Raw genomic sequence first — 17631 nt, 5'->3', positions numbered from 1 at the left:
CTGCATAGCGGCACTGAACTTCTTTTTCTTTTCAACTCCTGCTCAACCGTACCAGTAGTTCTCAGACCCTCACAGGTCCACAGACCACAAGCAGTTGAAAACTACTGATCTGACCTTTTAAAACTACACAAGACGTACTTCTTTATTAGCACAGGTAGTGTATAGAGTAGTTTGGAGAAATTTGTTTTGGTTTGTGCTTATGGATATTTGAATGATACTTCATTCAGATGATTTTTTTAAAAATATTCTCTTACTGTAATATACTGTTAGTCTATTAATTTTTCTTGTGCGGTGACTTCCCAAACAATTGAATTTTGGCTTCCCGACTATGAACTTCCATCAAAAGTAGCAATTACAGCTTTCAAGTTTGTAGAATCAATCACAGTAAACCATTTAGTTATGCCAGGTTTTCATTTTGTGGTCAAGGATTAAATACAATCCATTTACCATTTGTTTATTTATGAGGTGTGCTTTAAGCTGACCTTGTAGGTCTTTTCTATCTCCACTTTGTGTGATCCTTGAGACAGACTTCAGAAATTTTGTTTTATATAATGCAGATGGACATAATGTAATCACTAAGGTGTTGACAAAGCTGATTTAAAACATGGGAAATTAAATCCTCTTTCAGGTCAGCACTGTCAGCCTTCAATTCCCATCTCTTGTTTCATTTTTCCTGGGGCTCTTGAGCTATCTCTGCTTCCCATATTGCATGATTATTTCCTTCCTTTCCACTGTATTAGTTTTAATTTCATGGACACAGAGTTTACTTGGAAAATTGGGTTGGGGGGGTTACGTGCATTACGGGTATTTTCCGTCTCTGTCATGGCATTTCCCTTTTTTTGGTGGGTGGTGGTGAGTTTTTTTGGTTGTTTTATATGTGTGTGTGGAAAGTTTGAGGTCAGAAATATAGATGTATCAGTGTTTCTCATTTGATTCCAGCTTCTTGCCTAGAAGCTTCTGGGGCAGATTTCAGTTCTCATTCCCTAGTTTTTCCACCTTTCCTCATGGTGATAAGGGGCAACCCGTACAATGTGAAGACTCGTCTTAATTCTTCTGTCATACATTGATTGTATGGTGTCATCCACAGTTCTTAACATATTTTTTCTTTGTGGCATTGTGACTTCTTGTCTTGATCAAGTTATTTTTAAACCCTCTAAAGGAGACTTTTCAAGGTATCTTTCTGTTGATTAACTGTTGTCTTACCTTTCCATGCTGTGATTGAGAGTTAGGGGATTGAATCCTGGAAATCCTCTCCTTGGTTACATCTGCAGAGACAGGGATGCTGTATCCAGGCTGTTACGATTAATATGCTCAGCATTAGTTTGAGATTTCTGCACTGTGGCTCACCTGTAGTGAAGTCCTGAAGCCTACAGTTAACCCAAATCAAATGCAAAGCTCGGTCTGTAGTTCCTTCTTAGTGCCCTGGTAAAGCCTGTGGTATTTTGGCCTTTTGTGCAAATTATTTGAGTGGCATAAATACCAGTTTTTATCAGATAATGTTTGAAGCTCGTTAGTTTTCAGAATAGATTTGTGTCAGCACAAGCCTTATTTAAATTTGGCTTCTTGGGTAGAATTTATATCTCAGAAACTATCACTTTCTGTGGAGCTCTAAATCCTCTTGCATCGTTGGTTCTGCAGGGCAGAGCTGTGCTTTTACATTGGCTGAGAAATCTCCAGGCACAACAGTGTTGTATAAATAATAAATAAACTAATAAATCAGTTATCATCTGCTCTCACCTCTTAAATTGAGGTCAGAAAGAAAAGTAATTTGTGGGAGAAGTGGCAAGGAAAGCTGAAATGCCTGATGTCCCCACAGGGGAGCACAACCTAAAGATCATGCTTGGCATTTAATTTAAAAAATATATAGCCAGTCCAAAATGAGTATCTGTCAAGCAGACAATTAAATATCTGATATGAGGAGTCTGACATTCAGAATGGTCTATGCTTCTCTGCTAGCGCATGGCTTTCAACTGTCAGGCACCTCTGAAAGTAATTTCTTAACACCCTCATGTCCTCCCAGAGGAGAGCTATTAATCTGCATGTCATCAGCGTCTAGATGACATCAAAGTCCATGACAGTTGTGTTACTCCTCCCGCTGCAGTGTACCAGTAGGACATGGTACGTGCCAACCAACCTAAATAAGGGCAACAAACATTCTTGTTGGAATCCCACAACATTTTAAAGTTTGTGTCCTTTCTCCTCCCCTGTTTAATTTAAGGAGTTCTTTACACAAACCTACTTCTTATAATGTTTTTTTTTCTTTTGGAAACACTTTATATTTAAGTGAATACCCCCAGGAGAAGGTATTATGTAATGGAAGTAGTATTTGTACTGAAATGTTTTCATTCCTGATAAGCAGATACGGTCCCACCATAAAGGATGGGACCAGCAAATTGGATTTGAGAACATGGAAAAGGGCATTAGATGTTTTCTTGATACAATTGGATCAGGTACAACTGTACAAGCTCTGACTTGAAATTCATCAACTTGACCTACCCGAGAACTTTAAAGAATGGGTGTGAACGCGGGCTGTGTCTTTTGTGAAATGTCCCGTAAACATTTGTTCCAGTACATTTGATTCTCAATTTACAATGAAGAAGGATTCATTCATCTGAAGAGAGATTGCCTGATGGCCTCTGTACCGCCAGAACTTTTATTAATATGATGGTGTCAGATTTCGTGTGAAGGGCATTCGGAGCTGCTAGGCAGTTGAAGAAGTGGCATTTAAAATAAAATTGTATTTTTGTTCTTATGGCTAGTATTAAATTTTGTAGTGAATTTTCAGTCATTTACAACTCCCATAAAATGGCCAAGGGTAGGCTTTATAGAACAGAGTATCTTCTTTAGTTTGTTTGGCCTTTAATGTTTACCAAATATATGTGTGTGTTTTGTATAAGTGCTAGTGGGGCTCTAGGTATTTTCCCCTCCTGTGAAAAAGAATCCATGGCAGAAACAAGGTAATTAGTCTTGTTACAGCTTTACATGTGTGGTGAATCAGATGTATGTATCTTGTGCTATTTATTTGCTCTGTAAATTAAAATGATGTCAAATATACATAATATATGTGCATAGAAAAATGCATGTACATGATTATACATATGTACATATGTGTGTATATATATATAAAAATAAAATATTCCAAGCTTGTCTTGGGTTGAGGCCAGGAAAAATTGCTCCTTCCCCCAGCTGAGTCTCTTCGTGATGGCTTTCCTGAGCTTTGGTTTCAGTCTCCATGTCATCCTTGAGAATGCAGAGTTCCTCTAAAATCTGTTGAAATAGGTTAACGAGGAGTGTCTTGAGTAGCTGCTTTTCTTCCTTCTCCTCCCCCTTTCTGGCCTTACTCCTGCCCGTGTTTCCGTACTGCTAATTCACAAGGTTCTTTTCCTTCATCCAGGTCAGGGGCAGGGAGGAAAAAGCCACTTGACTTAATAGACGAAAGACTAATATTACCTGTAGCATCTTCAGCCTTCTTGGTCTCTTGTCTCAGATGGCGTGGTATTAAATAGTTACTATTAAAGATTAATAAGGGTTCACAGATGGTTATCAGGTGTTTATAATTGCATTAGAGAGCAAATCTTAGGTGTATTTTTGTGGAACCGTGATGAAGTATTTAATTTCCATCAGCAGTAGAATATTCCATTCAACAAGTCTGGCAAACGCTCGAAGAACTGATTGTTTTAAATATACAATTGTACATACAGAGCTTTTCTTATTTCCAGTGAAAGTCCAGAACACCTTCGATAGGAAGAACAATAGGATTTCAGTGGGAAGGGTTTGGGAAGAGTTGACCTCGTGGAGTTTTATAGGCATCATCTGACTAAACAAATAATGTGAGTGAATAGATTGGAGTCCAGTAAAAAGGACTGGGTACTGTGACATCCGTAGCTGTTCACGGTGAGGGTAGACACCCAGAACATGGGCCTGATTCCCAAGGTTATTTTAAAAAAACATACGTAAGGCCAGCCTTACATTGAACCTACATGGCCTGTGTGTGAATGAAGGTCCGTACTTCTGAAGGAAACAGTCAAATGTGGTGCATGTTACTTAGGGAATGGCAGGTGGAGTTGTGTCCTTGGGCAGCCCTGTGTTCCTGGCAACGTTTTAGACATTCAGAAAATTCTCTTCTCGAAAGGAAACCAGATTTCTGATGAGAAATCCAGGAGGAATTGCCATAAGTCTGAGGAGTTGTGTAGTAAATTCATTTGTAATCCAACGTGCTGATAAAGATGTAAATTCAATCTCATAGTTTTCAAGTCTTTAAACCGAGAAAGCATGCATTTTGATAAGCTCTTTGTTTTGACCGAGGCGTGAAAGGTGGGTCTTGATCGTGTTACCCTTCTTTTCATTCCATCCTCTGATGGCGTTGGACTAAACCTGCCTTGGGAGGATTTGTGTAGAATCGTTTTGTACAACGGCAGTATTGCCAAACCCAAACATCTAGAAATCCTGAGGAAAGTCTTACTGTGCCCTTTTCAAAATTATGAAGTTAACTTAAAAAAATCATAGAATCATAGAGTGGTTTGGGTTGGAAGGGACCTTAAAGATCATCTAGTTCCAACCCCCCGCCGTGGGCAGGGACACCCTCCACTAGACCACATTGCCCAAAGCCTCATCCAACCTGGCCTTAAACACTTCCAGGGATGGGGCATCCACAACCTCTCTGGGCAACCTGTTCCAGTGCCTCACCACTCTAACAGTAAAGAATTTCTTTCTAACATCTAATCTAAATCGACCTTCCTGATAAACAGTCCCTCACCATCTTTCCTGTAGGCCCCCTTCAGATACTGGTAAGCCACAATTAGATCTCCCCGGAGCTGCCTTTTCTTCAGACTGAACAATCCCAACTCTGTCAGCTTGTCCTCATAGGAGAGGTGCTCCATCCCTCTGATCAGCTTCGTGGCCTCCTCTGGACTCCCTCCAACAGCTCCATGTCTCTCCTGTACTGGGGCCCCCAGAGCTGGACGCAGTACTCCAGGTGGGGTCTCATAAGAGCGGAGTAGAGGGGCAGGATCTCCTCCCTCGACCTGCTGGTCACGCCTCTTTTGATGCAGCCCAGGACACGGTTGGCTTTCTGGGCTGCAGGCTCACGCTCATGTTGAGCTTCTCATCAATCAATACCCCCAAGTCCTTCTCCTCGGGGCTGCTTTCAATCCATTCCTCGCCCAGCCTATAGTCATGCTTGGGATTGCGCTGACCCACGTGCAGGACCTTGCACTTGGCCTTGTTGAACTTCGTACAGTTTGCACGGGCCCACCTCTCCAGCCTGTCAAGGTCCCTCTGGATGGCACCCCTTCCCTCCAGCATGTCGACCACACCACACGGCTTGGTGTCGTCGGCAAACTTGCTGAGGGTGCACTCGATCCCACTGTCCATGTTGCCGACAAAGATGTTGAACAGCGCCGGTCCCAGTACCGACCCCTGAGGAACACTACTCATCACCCTTCTCCACTTGGACATTGAGCCGTTGACTACAACTCTTTGAGTGCGGCCATCCAGCTAATTCCTTATCCACCGAGTGGTCCATCCATTGAATCCACGTCTCTCCAATTTAGAGACAAGGATGTCGTGCAGGACAGGGTCAAATGCCTTGCACAAGTTCATTAGATGACGTCAGTTGCCCTTCCCTTACCCACCAACGCTGTAACCCCATCATAGAAGGCCACCAAGTTTGTCAGGCACAATTTGCCCCTAGTGAAGCCGTGTTGGCTGTCACCAGTCACCTCCTTATTTTCCATGTGCCTGAGCATAGCCTCCAGGAGGGTCTGCTCCATGATCTTGCCAGGCACAGAGGTGAGACTGACCGGCCTGTAGTTCCCTGGGTCTTCCTTTTTACCCTTCTTAAAAATGGGGGTTATGTTCCACCTCTTCCAGTCAGCGGGAACTTCGCCAGACTGCCAGGACTTCTCAAATATGATGGCGAGTGGCCTGGCCACTTCATCCGCCAGTTCCCTCAAGACCTGCGGGTGCAACTCATCAGGTCCCATGGACTTGTGCACCTTTATTTATTTTTTTTAAATCTCCTGGTTTTGAGTTACACAATCTGGGTTTTTTTTCTGTAACCAGCAGGTTTCAACTTTCATTTTCATTTAAAACAAGTGGCAAACTTCTCATGTGATGGAGCCCGTGTTGTGAGAAACAGGCCAAATCTTCTGGCTCTTGATGTGCAAAGGAGAAATGAAAGAGTCGCCACTCTGAGCAACAAATTTTCAGGTTTACTAAACCCAAATTCTTTTGCACACATACATTGCAAAGGTGCAAGTCTCCCATCTGAGCTGGCATGGCACCTCCACGTTCTAAATCATGGTATTTTCATGCAAATTTTTTTGAGATATATACAGCTTTCACCATGTAGGCCTATTTTTTCTTGCCTCATTAGGGACAGCCACTTTCAATTGGGGTTGTCTGCGGTGGGAATGGCACATGGAACCATTTAGCAGCATTAGCCTGAGGCATTATGGTTTTTGGTTTTGAGTCCCATACATCTTCTCTGGGATGTGTTTTTTATTAGAGCAGAAATGTGATCACAAAGCTAGGTATAAAATTATATGGGATATAATTTTGTAACCCAGCCATGCTATTACTGTGAGTGTTAATTACTTCATTCTTAACACTTGACGTAGAGCACAAAGGAGAGTTAAATGTTTTGGCCCAGCCACTTATGTCGTGGTGGCAAACAGCCTTTCGGAACTTCGGATCTTGGTCTGAAGCAGAGGAGTTTTCTTAAATGTGTTTGAAAAGATGGCTCCTTATCTGAAGAAGAGTTTACCTTGATAAAATGAGACGGCTTTGGGCGCAGAGTTGGGGCAGCTGAAGGTGCTCACCCTGCCCACAGGATCAGTAAGAACTATCAGAGCTGATGGCTCAGGCCTTGGGATGTGAATTCAGGCTAAGACATGGAAACTGCTATCTCCATTTTAGGCCAAACTTGTGGTGACAACTAAGGAATCAAATGTGTGTATTTCTTCTTCTAAGGCTAATTTGTTTGCCTGGGCAATAGAAGCAGGTTTTCTGAAATGGACTGAAAATTATTCCTGCATTTTTCTGTGTTTTAAGACTTGCAAATTGTGCAGTGATTAAACAAAATTATCCATTGATTGGATAGGAGGTGCAGGTTTCTCTCCACCAGATTTACACTCTTGTCCTGCTTTTATAATAAGGAAGTAAGAGAAACTTAGAAGTATGTAAGATTTCTGGATTTATAAAAGTGTTTATATTATCGTATGAGGCATATAACTGAGTACCATAACAGACTGTATGTAAGATGACATAGACATCATCACTGAGTATCAGATCTCTTTGTCCTCCTTTCCAGAATGATGAAGTCCTCTGTACATACAGAAGAAGATGACTTTGTGCCAGAGCTTCAGAGAAGCATCCATCCCAGAGAGAGGCCAGATTGGGAGGAGACTCTCAGCGCTATGGTAAAACACCTTGTTGTATTTTCTATATGCATTATTTTCGGTTCTGAACAGTCTACTCTTATATTTTAATTACACATTGATTTATATTCCCTGAGTTTCAGATTTTTATATGGATTGCATTGTACTTTCAACAAGACCAAAAGACTTTCCTTCCTCTGGCAGTTTGTCAAGGAGAGAGAGAAGGAGCATGAATAACGCTTCTGCCCTATTACTACATGCCCCAAAGCAGGTCTAGTAACCAATTAAAAGGTCCATAATGTCACAACGATTTTCAGTCTGCATTAACCTCTTTTTCAGCAAGACTTTTGAGCATGAAGGGAACTTCTTGTAAAAACATGCTCTTTGCGGCATTGTGGAAGAATAAGACTTTAGCAAAATGCTGGCTAAGTCTACAGAAATAAAATCTCAGCCTGAAACTACCATCAGAGGGAACAGAATTGCAGAAAAGCAACCGCAAAGGTGCTGTTCTCATGCTTACAGAAGGCACTACAAGTGGGCAGTGGGCCACGGACAACTCTATTACCTAAATATATTTGTTTTCTTTTTAAAGGAGTGAGTAAAGTATCTGCAGTTCCACTTTCCCAACTCCCCCCTAGCATTTGCTGAGTTTAGAAGATCAGATGTTGTTTTGTTAGCAGCCAAGTAGGACAATCTGATTAGGTCATTTTGTGAAGTTACCTTACCTCACAGAAGCTTGACTTGCCATGTTTCGGTATAGGAGTGTCTGGAAGTTGTATCTTGCTTGTTATTTTCAGATTTTCTAAATCGCCTTATTTAGCTGAAAAGGCAATTGCCTTCTGCAACAGCCCTTGGATAGGCGGAAGGTCCAAATATTCCAGGAGAGCAGTGGTGCTCCAGGGGCAGGGAGTCCAGCAGCATGGCTAAGATTACTTACTGCGATGCGGCACCAGTGACAGTTTTTCCCTCTCATTGGATCATGTGGCAGTGGCAGGGCTTCAGCCTGGAAAAGCCAATATGTTCTCTGCTCCTGGACTGCCAGCAGTGCAGCAGCGACATGAGAGATGGGCTACATTTAGCAGGACAGATTCGTCTGATGTATGGGGCTGAGGGGTGTTCATCCCAGTGGATTACTTGAAGTTTAAAACACCGTTAATATCTGGCTGGGTCACGTGAATTAGATTTTGGATTAACTGTTCTTTATACAACTTTCAGAAAATGCGTAGATAATGATGTACCTGGCTCGTAGGGAGTTTTTTAATTTTAAATGGGAACAAAGATAAGTACTATGTGTTTTTTTTTTTTTTTTTAAAAGCATCATCAAACCTCATATAATACAATGATAATATTTTGTTCCAAACTTGATTTTCAAGCCAAAAAAAAACAATCCAAAACTTAGGCTTCACCTACATTTTTCTCTGCCGGTATTTTCTGTGCTTGTCGCTCTGCTTGGCTCCTTGCTTACCCACTGTTAATTTTGCCTTTTTTTGAATTGTCGCTTTCTAAGTATATTTTTTTCTCATATGCAGATATTTTTTCCTTCTCTCCACCTTGGCCAGCAGTTGACACTGGTGCTGCCTGTTTGAGAGCACTGTCTATTCTAATCAGCGTTATTCAGCCAGCAGCGCGTGCTCCCAGCCTCAGCGCACGGTGCTTCTGAGCACCCTAGAGCCCGGAGCTTTGTGTAAATCACTCTTTGACACCGCGCTGTCTGTAACCTCAAGGTGTGTCTCAGGAATGTGAGTCTGTAATTCAGTGTCTCCACCTGTAACACAAGTTAGCTGGCATACCTCATTTGTTGGGGTTTTTTTTCCATTGTTGATTTACAATGAAGGAAAGGTTCACCTGTTCTGGCTCGATACTTTCCCTGTTCTCATCAAGGCTGTTGTGCTCATGGACATATACTGCAATCCACCCCTATGCATAATGTTCCCCCGACTGTGCTAATTATTAATTCACTTTTGAGAACATGTCCCCTTGCGCAGCAGTGTAAAAACTGAACGGTCCAGGTGGCTATAAAAAAGAGATTTAGAGGACGATAACCAAGAAAATGCACATCTAACATTTGCTGCACAATGATTTGGTATGACGAAGCACAGGGCTACATGTAAAGCTACTGAGCCTGTATTTATAATGGCTTGGATTTGTGCTTACAGCGTTGGTTTGACCTCGTGGTCCTCTGAATACATTGTAGATGGGTAGAAAACCTCACTTGCTCATGTTTACTGTGTTGAGTGAATCAAATTTCCACTTTCAACCTCTGCCTTATGTCCAGTCAGAAGGTAAGATGTAAATATTTACAGGACAGTAAACTCAATTCAACAGTGTCACTTTCTAGTCTCTATTTAACCAGCACATCTGCTGCATTCTGTGTTTTTCCTCATCATCTAAAGCCTGAGATTTTTTTTTCCTTCCTTTTTTCCTTTGTTTTGCATTTTAGCAGCCTCTGGCTTAGCCTTTTCCCAGAGCATGCTCCTTACATGGTTCTGTGTGTTTCTCATAGTGGCATAAGACATTTAATTTTTGGCTAGTAGTTGTTTAAGTTGCAGGCTTCAGGTTTTGTTGCTTGCTATTTCAGCCTCTGGGGAATGGAGGCTGTGGGGGCTTGGAGAAGTTGGACGTAGCTGTGTTGTTTCCTACTCTCTGTTGATTCTTGTGGTCAGCAGCTGGAGACCCAACTGGGTGCAAGGCTTTGTCATTTTAAATGAATTTCACCTTCTGCCAGGTGAGCAAATAGCAACACTGCGGAGAGCTTGGGAAATTGTGATGCAGTCAACAGGCCAGTGATGCTTATTCGTTTGTCTCTTGAACTTTGTCTTTGTACATGTTTTTGTACTTTGGGGAAAGGTGATGTTATGCATTCAAAGTTACATGAACATGCACAAGTCATCCTTACTCTCTCTCCCACCTTTTTATCCACCATGTATTTCAAAGTGCTTATTATTAATTTACATAAGTGCTTTGTTTCCAGAGCTTTTCCTTAACGAGAAATAAACTAAAGGTCTTTCTGAATGTACGGAGGTTGAATGTCCTCCTATACTGTAAATATAAGGTAGGACAGAAACTCTACTTTTAATATTTCTGTCATTGCCAGTTTATTCTGGGCACCTGAGTAGCTTTAGTTCTTTGTTTGATACTACTTTTATCATCTTTTTAATGTTTATTATTTGTGCTTTCACCTACTTGTTTCTTGCTTGTGGTTTAGCAGAAAGGCAAGTGATTTTATACTGGAGACCTGGTTCGTTTGGGGACTTCTGGTGGTTCTTGAACCTTCATGGTAGTTCTCACATTCTGTGCTGTAGATTTTGAGACCCAGACTGAATGAAATGCAGCACTAGATAGACAGACTTTACAGGAGTTAGGTAACAAGACAGCTGCCACAAGGAGTGCTGTATTTTGTATCTCCCCCCCCGCACCCCCCCATGTTCTGTATTTTTAGAATTTGGTGATGTTATATACGCAGTTTTTCTCATTGTCCCAGCCTCCTATTCCCACCGCGCTGCTGGGTAACCTTCACACAGGCTGGTTTTTTTCTTCCTCTGCTCCACTTTGGCAAATGCAGTTGATGAGATTGACTTTCTTTGTAGAACACTTCTGAGTTCTAGGGATGAAAAACCGTGTTTGAGATGAGTAATATTGCAGTATATAGATTTTTAAGATTTCCCTGAGATAGTAATATTATTTTAAAGGAAAGGAGTGCCTTTTCCTTGTAAGGTCCTGAAGAGTGCTCTATTCCTATGTTACAAGAAATGAAGTTGTGAGAGAGCCTTTATATCATGCTTCTCATATGACCCTACAAAGCAGCTGTCCCCAGCCTGTCATTAACTTTACCATAAATTGATATTTGTACTTTAATATTACGTTTACCTTATGTTATTGACCATCTGACTTGCTCTCAGCACGTCTTTAGGAGATTGCAGTGTTCTAAAGCAGCATGCTGACAGCCTCTTCCACACCAGCAGGCTGGTGTGCTTACCCTCGTTGCCTTTTTTTTCTATTTGTCTAATTTTTGTGGGGAAGCAGAATTAAAACAGTGAGACAAATATAAAAAACTTTATTTATGCACCCTGTTGAAATTGTGCTGTCATGGAAAGATACTACCTGAAGCTGCATTAACCTGACAGGCACTGAAGATAAAGCGAATATACTCAATTCAAAGCTAGAAATAGGATTTCTTTTGTGTGAGTGTGTGTGTGTGTGTATATGTGTTTCTGAAAAGGTCATTTTTTTCTGCAGTGTCTGCTGCTGCTTTCAGCTCTGGAAGCTTTCAAAATGTGAGTCCCTATAGCTGTGGTAGGTTTATTTACTGTTAGGGTTTTTTTTTCTGTAGTGCTCTGAGCACAAGAATACAGGTGGTCATCCTGAGACCTGGTCCCCTCCTACAGTGAATGTCTGCAAGGATTCATTCGTGAGTAGATCACGGCTGGATGCGAGCAAGAGTTCTTCACCTTGAGGAAATCAGCCTTTCCCACCCTGGTGCACCTTGGAACAGTAGCTTTTAGGATCAGCTCCTTTTCAGCTTGTGCTGGTGCAATTTTCTTAGGAAAAATAGAAGCCTACAAATGTTTTAGGTACAGGGGTTAGACCCTGTCCTATGAAGTCCCTGGAATAATCTTAGTTCTTACATCAGGTCAGATGAATTCTGAGATCTGTAGTATTTTCATCATTTGATACTAGATAAGGTAATGTACCATGGCTGGTGAAGATAATAAAGGCTTTTTAATGAGACCTCAATATATCACTCTGTTAAATCTGGGACATGAGTGAGGAGAAAACTATTTTTAAATGGAATTTATAAAAGTGTGTAGAAATTAGTAAATTTAAAGGGTTAAAGGAAGATTTCACTCTCCTTAGTGCCCGGTTTGTTTCTCATTCTTTGTACAGCACTTAGCTCAGTGCTGCCCCAGATCTTACTTGCAGCTTCCGCAAGAATAGATGCAAAAAACATAGGACTGCATAGGGCTTCTTTTAAAATTATTTTTGTTTGGTTAGTTTTTAATTCAAAAAACATCAGGCATGTTTCTGAGCGTGTCAGTCCTGACCCAAGCTAAGACAAATACTTCCAGGAACTGTGGCAAAATCTGAAGAACAAGGGAGTGTGGTAAATCCTCTTGCTTGGCCTTGTCAACTATGGTGGTTGCCAACAAGGTGGTTCACTGAAATGATATCATTCCAGCAACTGAGATACCTAGACATGATACTCTTTAGCGTGTAAAAATTGACATTTTGGATTTTTATTCCTGTGGCTTGCAGCTCTTTGTGTTTTGCTTTGCATGCATATGAACCAACATCAGAATTTTACAGCTGAGTATCTGGTTGCGAGCTCTTAAGTAAGTGTGCAGAGTTTTGTTGGACTGATCCTGTTTTCAGCTGGGTTCTTTGACATAAACTTCTTTGGGAAAAAGTGTCATTTTGAACTCTGAATGCATACCTGCAGGTTCTTCTTAAAAGTCCAAAGTTTTAAGCTCTCAAGTGCAAGGGAAAGTTTTAGTAGATAGGAAGCTGAAATTCTGGGATTTTTTCTGTTGTTTTTTGAACGACTTGGACAATTCCGTGTAAATGGATTTTAGATATTTCTTCACCTAGATGCTCCAGCAGTTGGCTTCTGGCTCTTAAGTCTTAAGAGTCATTGCATTTCTTAAATACTAGGGAAAATGTTACCTTAAAGTTTGGAGGTTAGTTTTGTGCTGATGAAGGCTCTCAGACTTTTGACTTGCCTGGGTTAGTAAGTCTTCTGTTAATCTTGCAGAAACTGTAGCGTATCTTCTCTACCCAGCGCTCGGCAGCATTTTTATTTGAATCGCTGCAGGTTAGAGTGCATAGCAGTTAGGTCACAGGGTGCCGTTTGTAATGAAGATAACAATGGGACAGAAATGGGATTTCAGATAGTCTGGACAATATAGGCGTTGATATGAGACAATCGTTCCATACGGCACACCACGCTGTCATCGGGCTGTAATAATATTTTGGTCAAAACAATTCTGGTCTGGCATTGTACCAGTAACCTATATTTCATGTTCAATTCACATCACTTGTTTTCCTTGTTATTGCTGCATGAATCAAGTGTTTTTTCCCTCGTTAAGCTTTTGGCAAGGTATTACATTGTTGTGTGTGATTCTTTCTTTCCCTCTTGGTTAGAGAGTCATTTTTATTTCTCAGGCTAACTCCCAGCATGAAGCTTGTCCCTGAGAATCTTTGAAAATTGGGACACTTAACTGGCAAATTGGCTTCCATTTGGGTTTGCCAATTAAATGAGTTCAATTAAACCAGAATGGATACCGTATTTTTGGCAGTAAGTATTAATTTATAGCAATCATTTAATTTTCATTGGCAATGCTATGGAAGCAATTGTTTCTAGTTACATTTACTTTCTTTACAGTGTATGCAGTCTTGCAGTACAGTGTTGATCCAGGAGAAAAAAAAAATTACATTTTCTATATTTCTGTTTTAAAATCTGTGTATGTGCAACTTTTAACAAAGAAGGAATGATTTAGAATTTGCAAAGGCTGGACTGGTAAAGTTTTTTGTTCACCGTGATCACCAGTTTTAATGCACCCTGATTTTGCATTTTGCATACCTATCTATTTCAAAGTGAATCCGATGCATCAGTAAATTCAGTGAAATGCTTAGGATGTGCGTTTACATGCCACCACTAGTATTTCTTCTTTCATGGTTGTAGGGGATAACAGCAATGAAAAAGATAAAGATGGCACTGGAGTGTAATGGCTAATCTTTTCAATGCTCCCTGCCAAATTACCTAAGTGTAGGTAAGCATAAACATGCATTAATGTACATTAGGCACTTACGCCTGGGTTTACTAAGGCATTAGGGAGCCCGAGTGCCTCTGTCATACTGCGAGTAAACCACTGGGCTCAGCGGCGTGTGTAGTATTAGTAGCAGCTCTGTGGCAATTGCTTCGTCTGTGAATGGCCAGTCTGAATTTCTTGGGGTTTAGGTTATCAAATTTTAGATTCAATCTCAGCCAGTTTCATATCCCAGTATCTTTTATAATTATCACCCATCATTGCTCAGACAAGCTGCCTGTTGGTGAGAGCATGGTGATGCTGTTCTGATGGCTGGTGCTGGTAATGCTGTTGTAATTAATCCAGGTTATTCACTGTTGTAAGTACATTGTCACGACCCTCTGTCTCTTTTTCTCCCACCATATTCCAAAGATGATCTCTTTTGCACATGTTTTGTTGTCATAATATAAGAAATGTCACATGTGTTTGAAAAGTACTTATTTGGGAGATAAAACTTATAATTTATTTGTCTGACAATCACTTTTCCCTAGTCCCAGCTACTTAAAAATAAGATGTAACATCCAGGAAAGGAGTCTCTTATTTATAAGTGGTTGTTTTGTGGTGTTTGGTTTTTTTTTAAAAAAAAATTGCTATTTATTGCTTCTTAGTTAGCATAATGCAAAAAAAAAGAGATGGAACTGTTTTTGAAGGGTTGTCGATAGATTGATCATTTATCCCCTTCCATTCCACACCCCCAAGTTAACCCCAGAAGACAAACAAAACATATCAGAGTATATATTGTCTCGCTGAAGGTTGTAGGCATTAATTTTTTTGCCATGATTCAACCTTCTTAATTATAAAGTGATGAATTATTCCCTGAAAATGTTGGTAATCTTTAGCCTGATTCATTTTATTTTGATCATTCCATACAGTTCTGCCTTGCTACGTTTATATCGGTCACTGCTGCATCGGTGTAGGTCTGCGTGATGTTTGTTGGTATTTGATGGAATACCGTGGTTGCTAGGGCACACGTGATTCTGACTGCAAAACCCAAAATTTTTGCACTGGTGGTCTTAGCACTTCATCTTTGCTTTAGGGTTATTCTGTGACAATTTGTGATGGATGCTGAGGGGCTTGCTACAAGTGCTCTTTCCGTCGAGTAAGGCTTTAAATTGTTTCTCACCCTAGAAGGCAGTTTTCCTCAGCTAGCATAGGATCCATAGGACTGTGACTGTGACCTGATTGTGTGAGGATGTGTGAGTAGACATCAGAGTTGGTTTGCACAGTTGCAGACTGAAAATCACTGCTGTGCTCTATAACATTGGCAAGTTTATCGATGCCGTAGTATCCACGTGGGGCTGGATTGTGGTCTCCAGGGTTCTCTATTGCAGAAATCTACGTTAAGAAGTTTCTGTCTTTGATTATTCCTTCCCACCTCCCATGCTATGCAGGATAGTTATGGTAAGAGAGTTTCTGGGATGAAGACTTGGGAAGTGAATCATTGAGCTAACGTCATTTAAACATAATCCCCCAAAAGAAGTTCAGCTTTGCTCTTTCTTTTTAATCTGGATGGATTGTTTCAGGGACTTGTACTGTAGCCACTAAAACAGTTGCAGCTGCAATGAGAGGAAATAAGAGAGAGTAGCTTGGGGCTGAAGGATTGGGGTGGGACTTTATAAAATTGGCTTTACCTCCTCAAGCCAGGCTATCATGAAACTATGCCCTCGGGTTGACAGTGCTCCTGATGTGCCTTCTGTTGCAGAGAGCGTAGAAGTTTTAGGGTCTGTGTGTTCCTGGTTTGCTCCGTGGCTTGTACTGCAAGCAAATGTTTTCAGCTTGCAAACATCTGAAGTTGCTCTTTGGTAGGGTTGCAGAATCAGAAGTTTTAACTGTTGATTCTTGCTTTGTGGCACAGCGTTTTCCCTCGCACTTGTATGTGGTTAACTGACTGCTCTTGGTTTCTTCATCTGAATAGATATTCTGGGATGTTACAGTTGCATGCATGTGTAGGAATGTCTTCCTAATTTGTTACGGTTTTTTTCTCTGTGCACGTGGTTTTGTTTTTATGTCTCAGTCTCTGGGGTTTTTTTCTTAAGTGTTGACCTTTAGGGGAAAAAAAAATCCCTTGTTTTTACCTCATAATTTTATGAGTGCAAGGAAACGTTCTTGGAGGACGAAGAGTCTCACCATCAGCTTCTGCAGAATCCATGTTCTTGGTGGTGTGAGGAAGAGGTCCTCGTCCACCTTCCTGGTTTCGCTGACCACCGGCATAGAAAGACCTTCCTGCAGCTCTCGCATCATACCTCAGATGTCCTGTTCTGACCTCACCCGAGTGACGTGAAGTCCTTGCTGGAGAGCACTGTCACCCCAGATCTGCCAGCATAAATGCCCACGTTATCTTTCCTAACCTGGTTCAGAGAACTGGCTCGTTGAGGCTGAGCAGGGTTTGAAGGCAGAGGGAAGGAATCGTGACCAGCAGCTGGCGGCTGCTTCAGTGGCTCGGCCGGAACAGGGTGTGTGATCCCAGGCCAAACTTTCCTGGATAACCCTTGAGCAAAGCTAATGAACTGCCCCTTTTGTTCTCTTGTTCAGAAGTTTATGGACAGCTTATGGTATAAATTGTATGTTACAAGTAGACACATTTTTCACGTGACTGTGTTGTTATAAAGGTTTGGAAAATGAGTGTGGCGTATTCCAGTTTTGTATTTTATGCCATTGGAAACAGCTCTTTTTATAAACAAAAAGCTAAGTCCAGCTTGGCTTTCCATGCATAAATATAAATTCATGTTACCTCTACTGACTCAAATATTGGGGTTAAATGTCAGGCTGTTGGTTTTTCCACCTTCCCAATCTTTTGTCTGCTGCACTGGGAAAATTCTTCAGTTTCTAAGCGGATTTATACCTATAACATAACGTTGCTATTTGCATAATCACTGAATATGGCCAGAGGACTTACCAGTGTGGTATTTGCTAGTTTCAGGCTGAATTAATCTCTGTAGTTTTTGTGTGATGAGAAATTGCTTCCTACCATAAGAACCCAAAGCTCCACTTGTCCTTTTATAACTAAGTTGTGATTAGGACCCCCTCCTCCCTCCATGAAATAATAGACTGTAGAAACTGGGTATCAAACAGGGTCTGGGATTTTGGGGGTCTTTTTTTTTTTTTCCCCTTCTTTTTATTTTGTCTTTTTTTTTCTTTTTTTTTTCCTTCCCTCCAGCCAACAAGGAACTGGAATCAAAGCATTGTGCTCATTGGATGTTCTGTTTTCTGTGGTTTTTTTCTAAAATTGATTTTGTAGGCTGTACAGAAGGAGGACTCTAACCCTGGCTGCCTTTCCCACGCATCTTGTATGTGGGATTTTTGTTCTTAAAGAAAGTACATTCCTTAGCCAGTATGCTATTATGTGAGGCTATGTACTGTACCGCTGCAGCTCCCTGCGCTGAGATCTTTGTGAATGGTAATAAGGCGATCTCACTGCTGCCTCACTATAGCAATGTCAAATCTAAACT

The 17631-nt window shown here is 41.1% G+C and overlaps 1 protein-coding gene across 6 annotated transcripts in view; it reads left to right on the top strand.

Annotated features, from left to right (window-relative positions):
- Window positions 1-17631, top strand: part of ARHGAP32 (Rho GTPase activating protein 32) — a 244496-nt gene that overhangs the window by 88790 nt on the left and 138075 nt on the right. For all 6 annotated transcript variants that reach the window (XM_054803027.1, XM_054803025.1, XM_054803026.1 and 3 more), the window contains exon 2: window positions 7313-7421. In XM_054803027.1, the coding sequence (XP_054659002.1) occupies window positions 7314-7421 (108 nt within the window). In that variant the 5' untranslated portion in view covers window position 7313. The remainder of the gene's footprint in view (window positions 1-7312; window positions 7422-17631) is intronic.

Source organism: Grus americana, chromosome 24, assembly GCF_028858705.1.
Source record: "Grus americana isolate bGruAme1 chromosome 24, bGruAme1.mat, whole genome shotgun sequence".
Lineage (NCBI taxonomy): Eukaryota > Metazoa > Chordata > Aves > Gruiformes > Gruidae > Grus > Grus americana.
The sequence above is the reverse complement of the archived record's forward strand: the minus strand, read 5'-3'. Positions and strand labels throughout refer to the sequence as shown.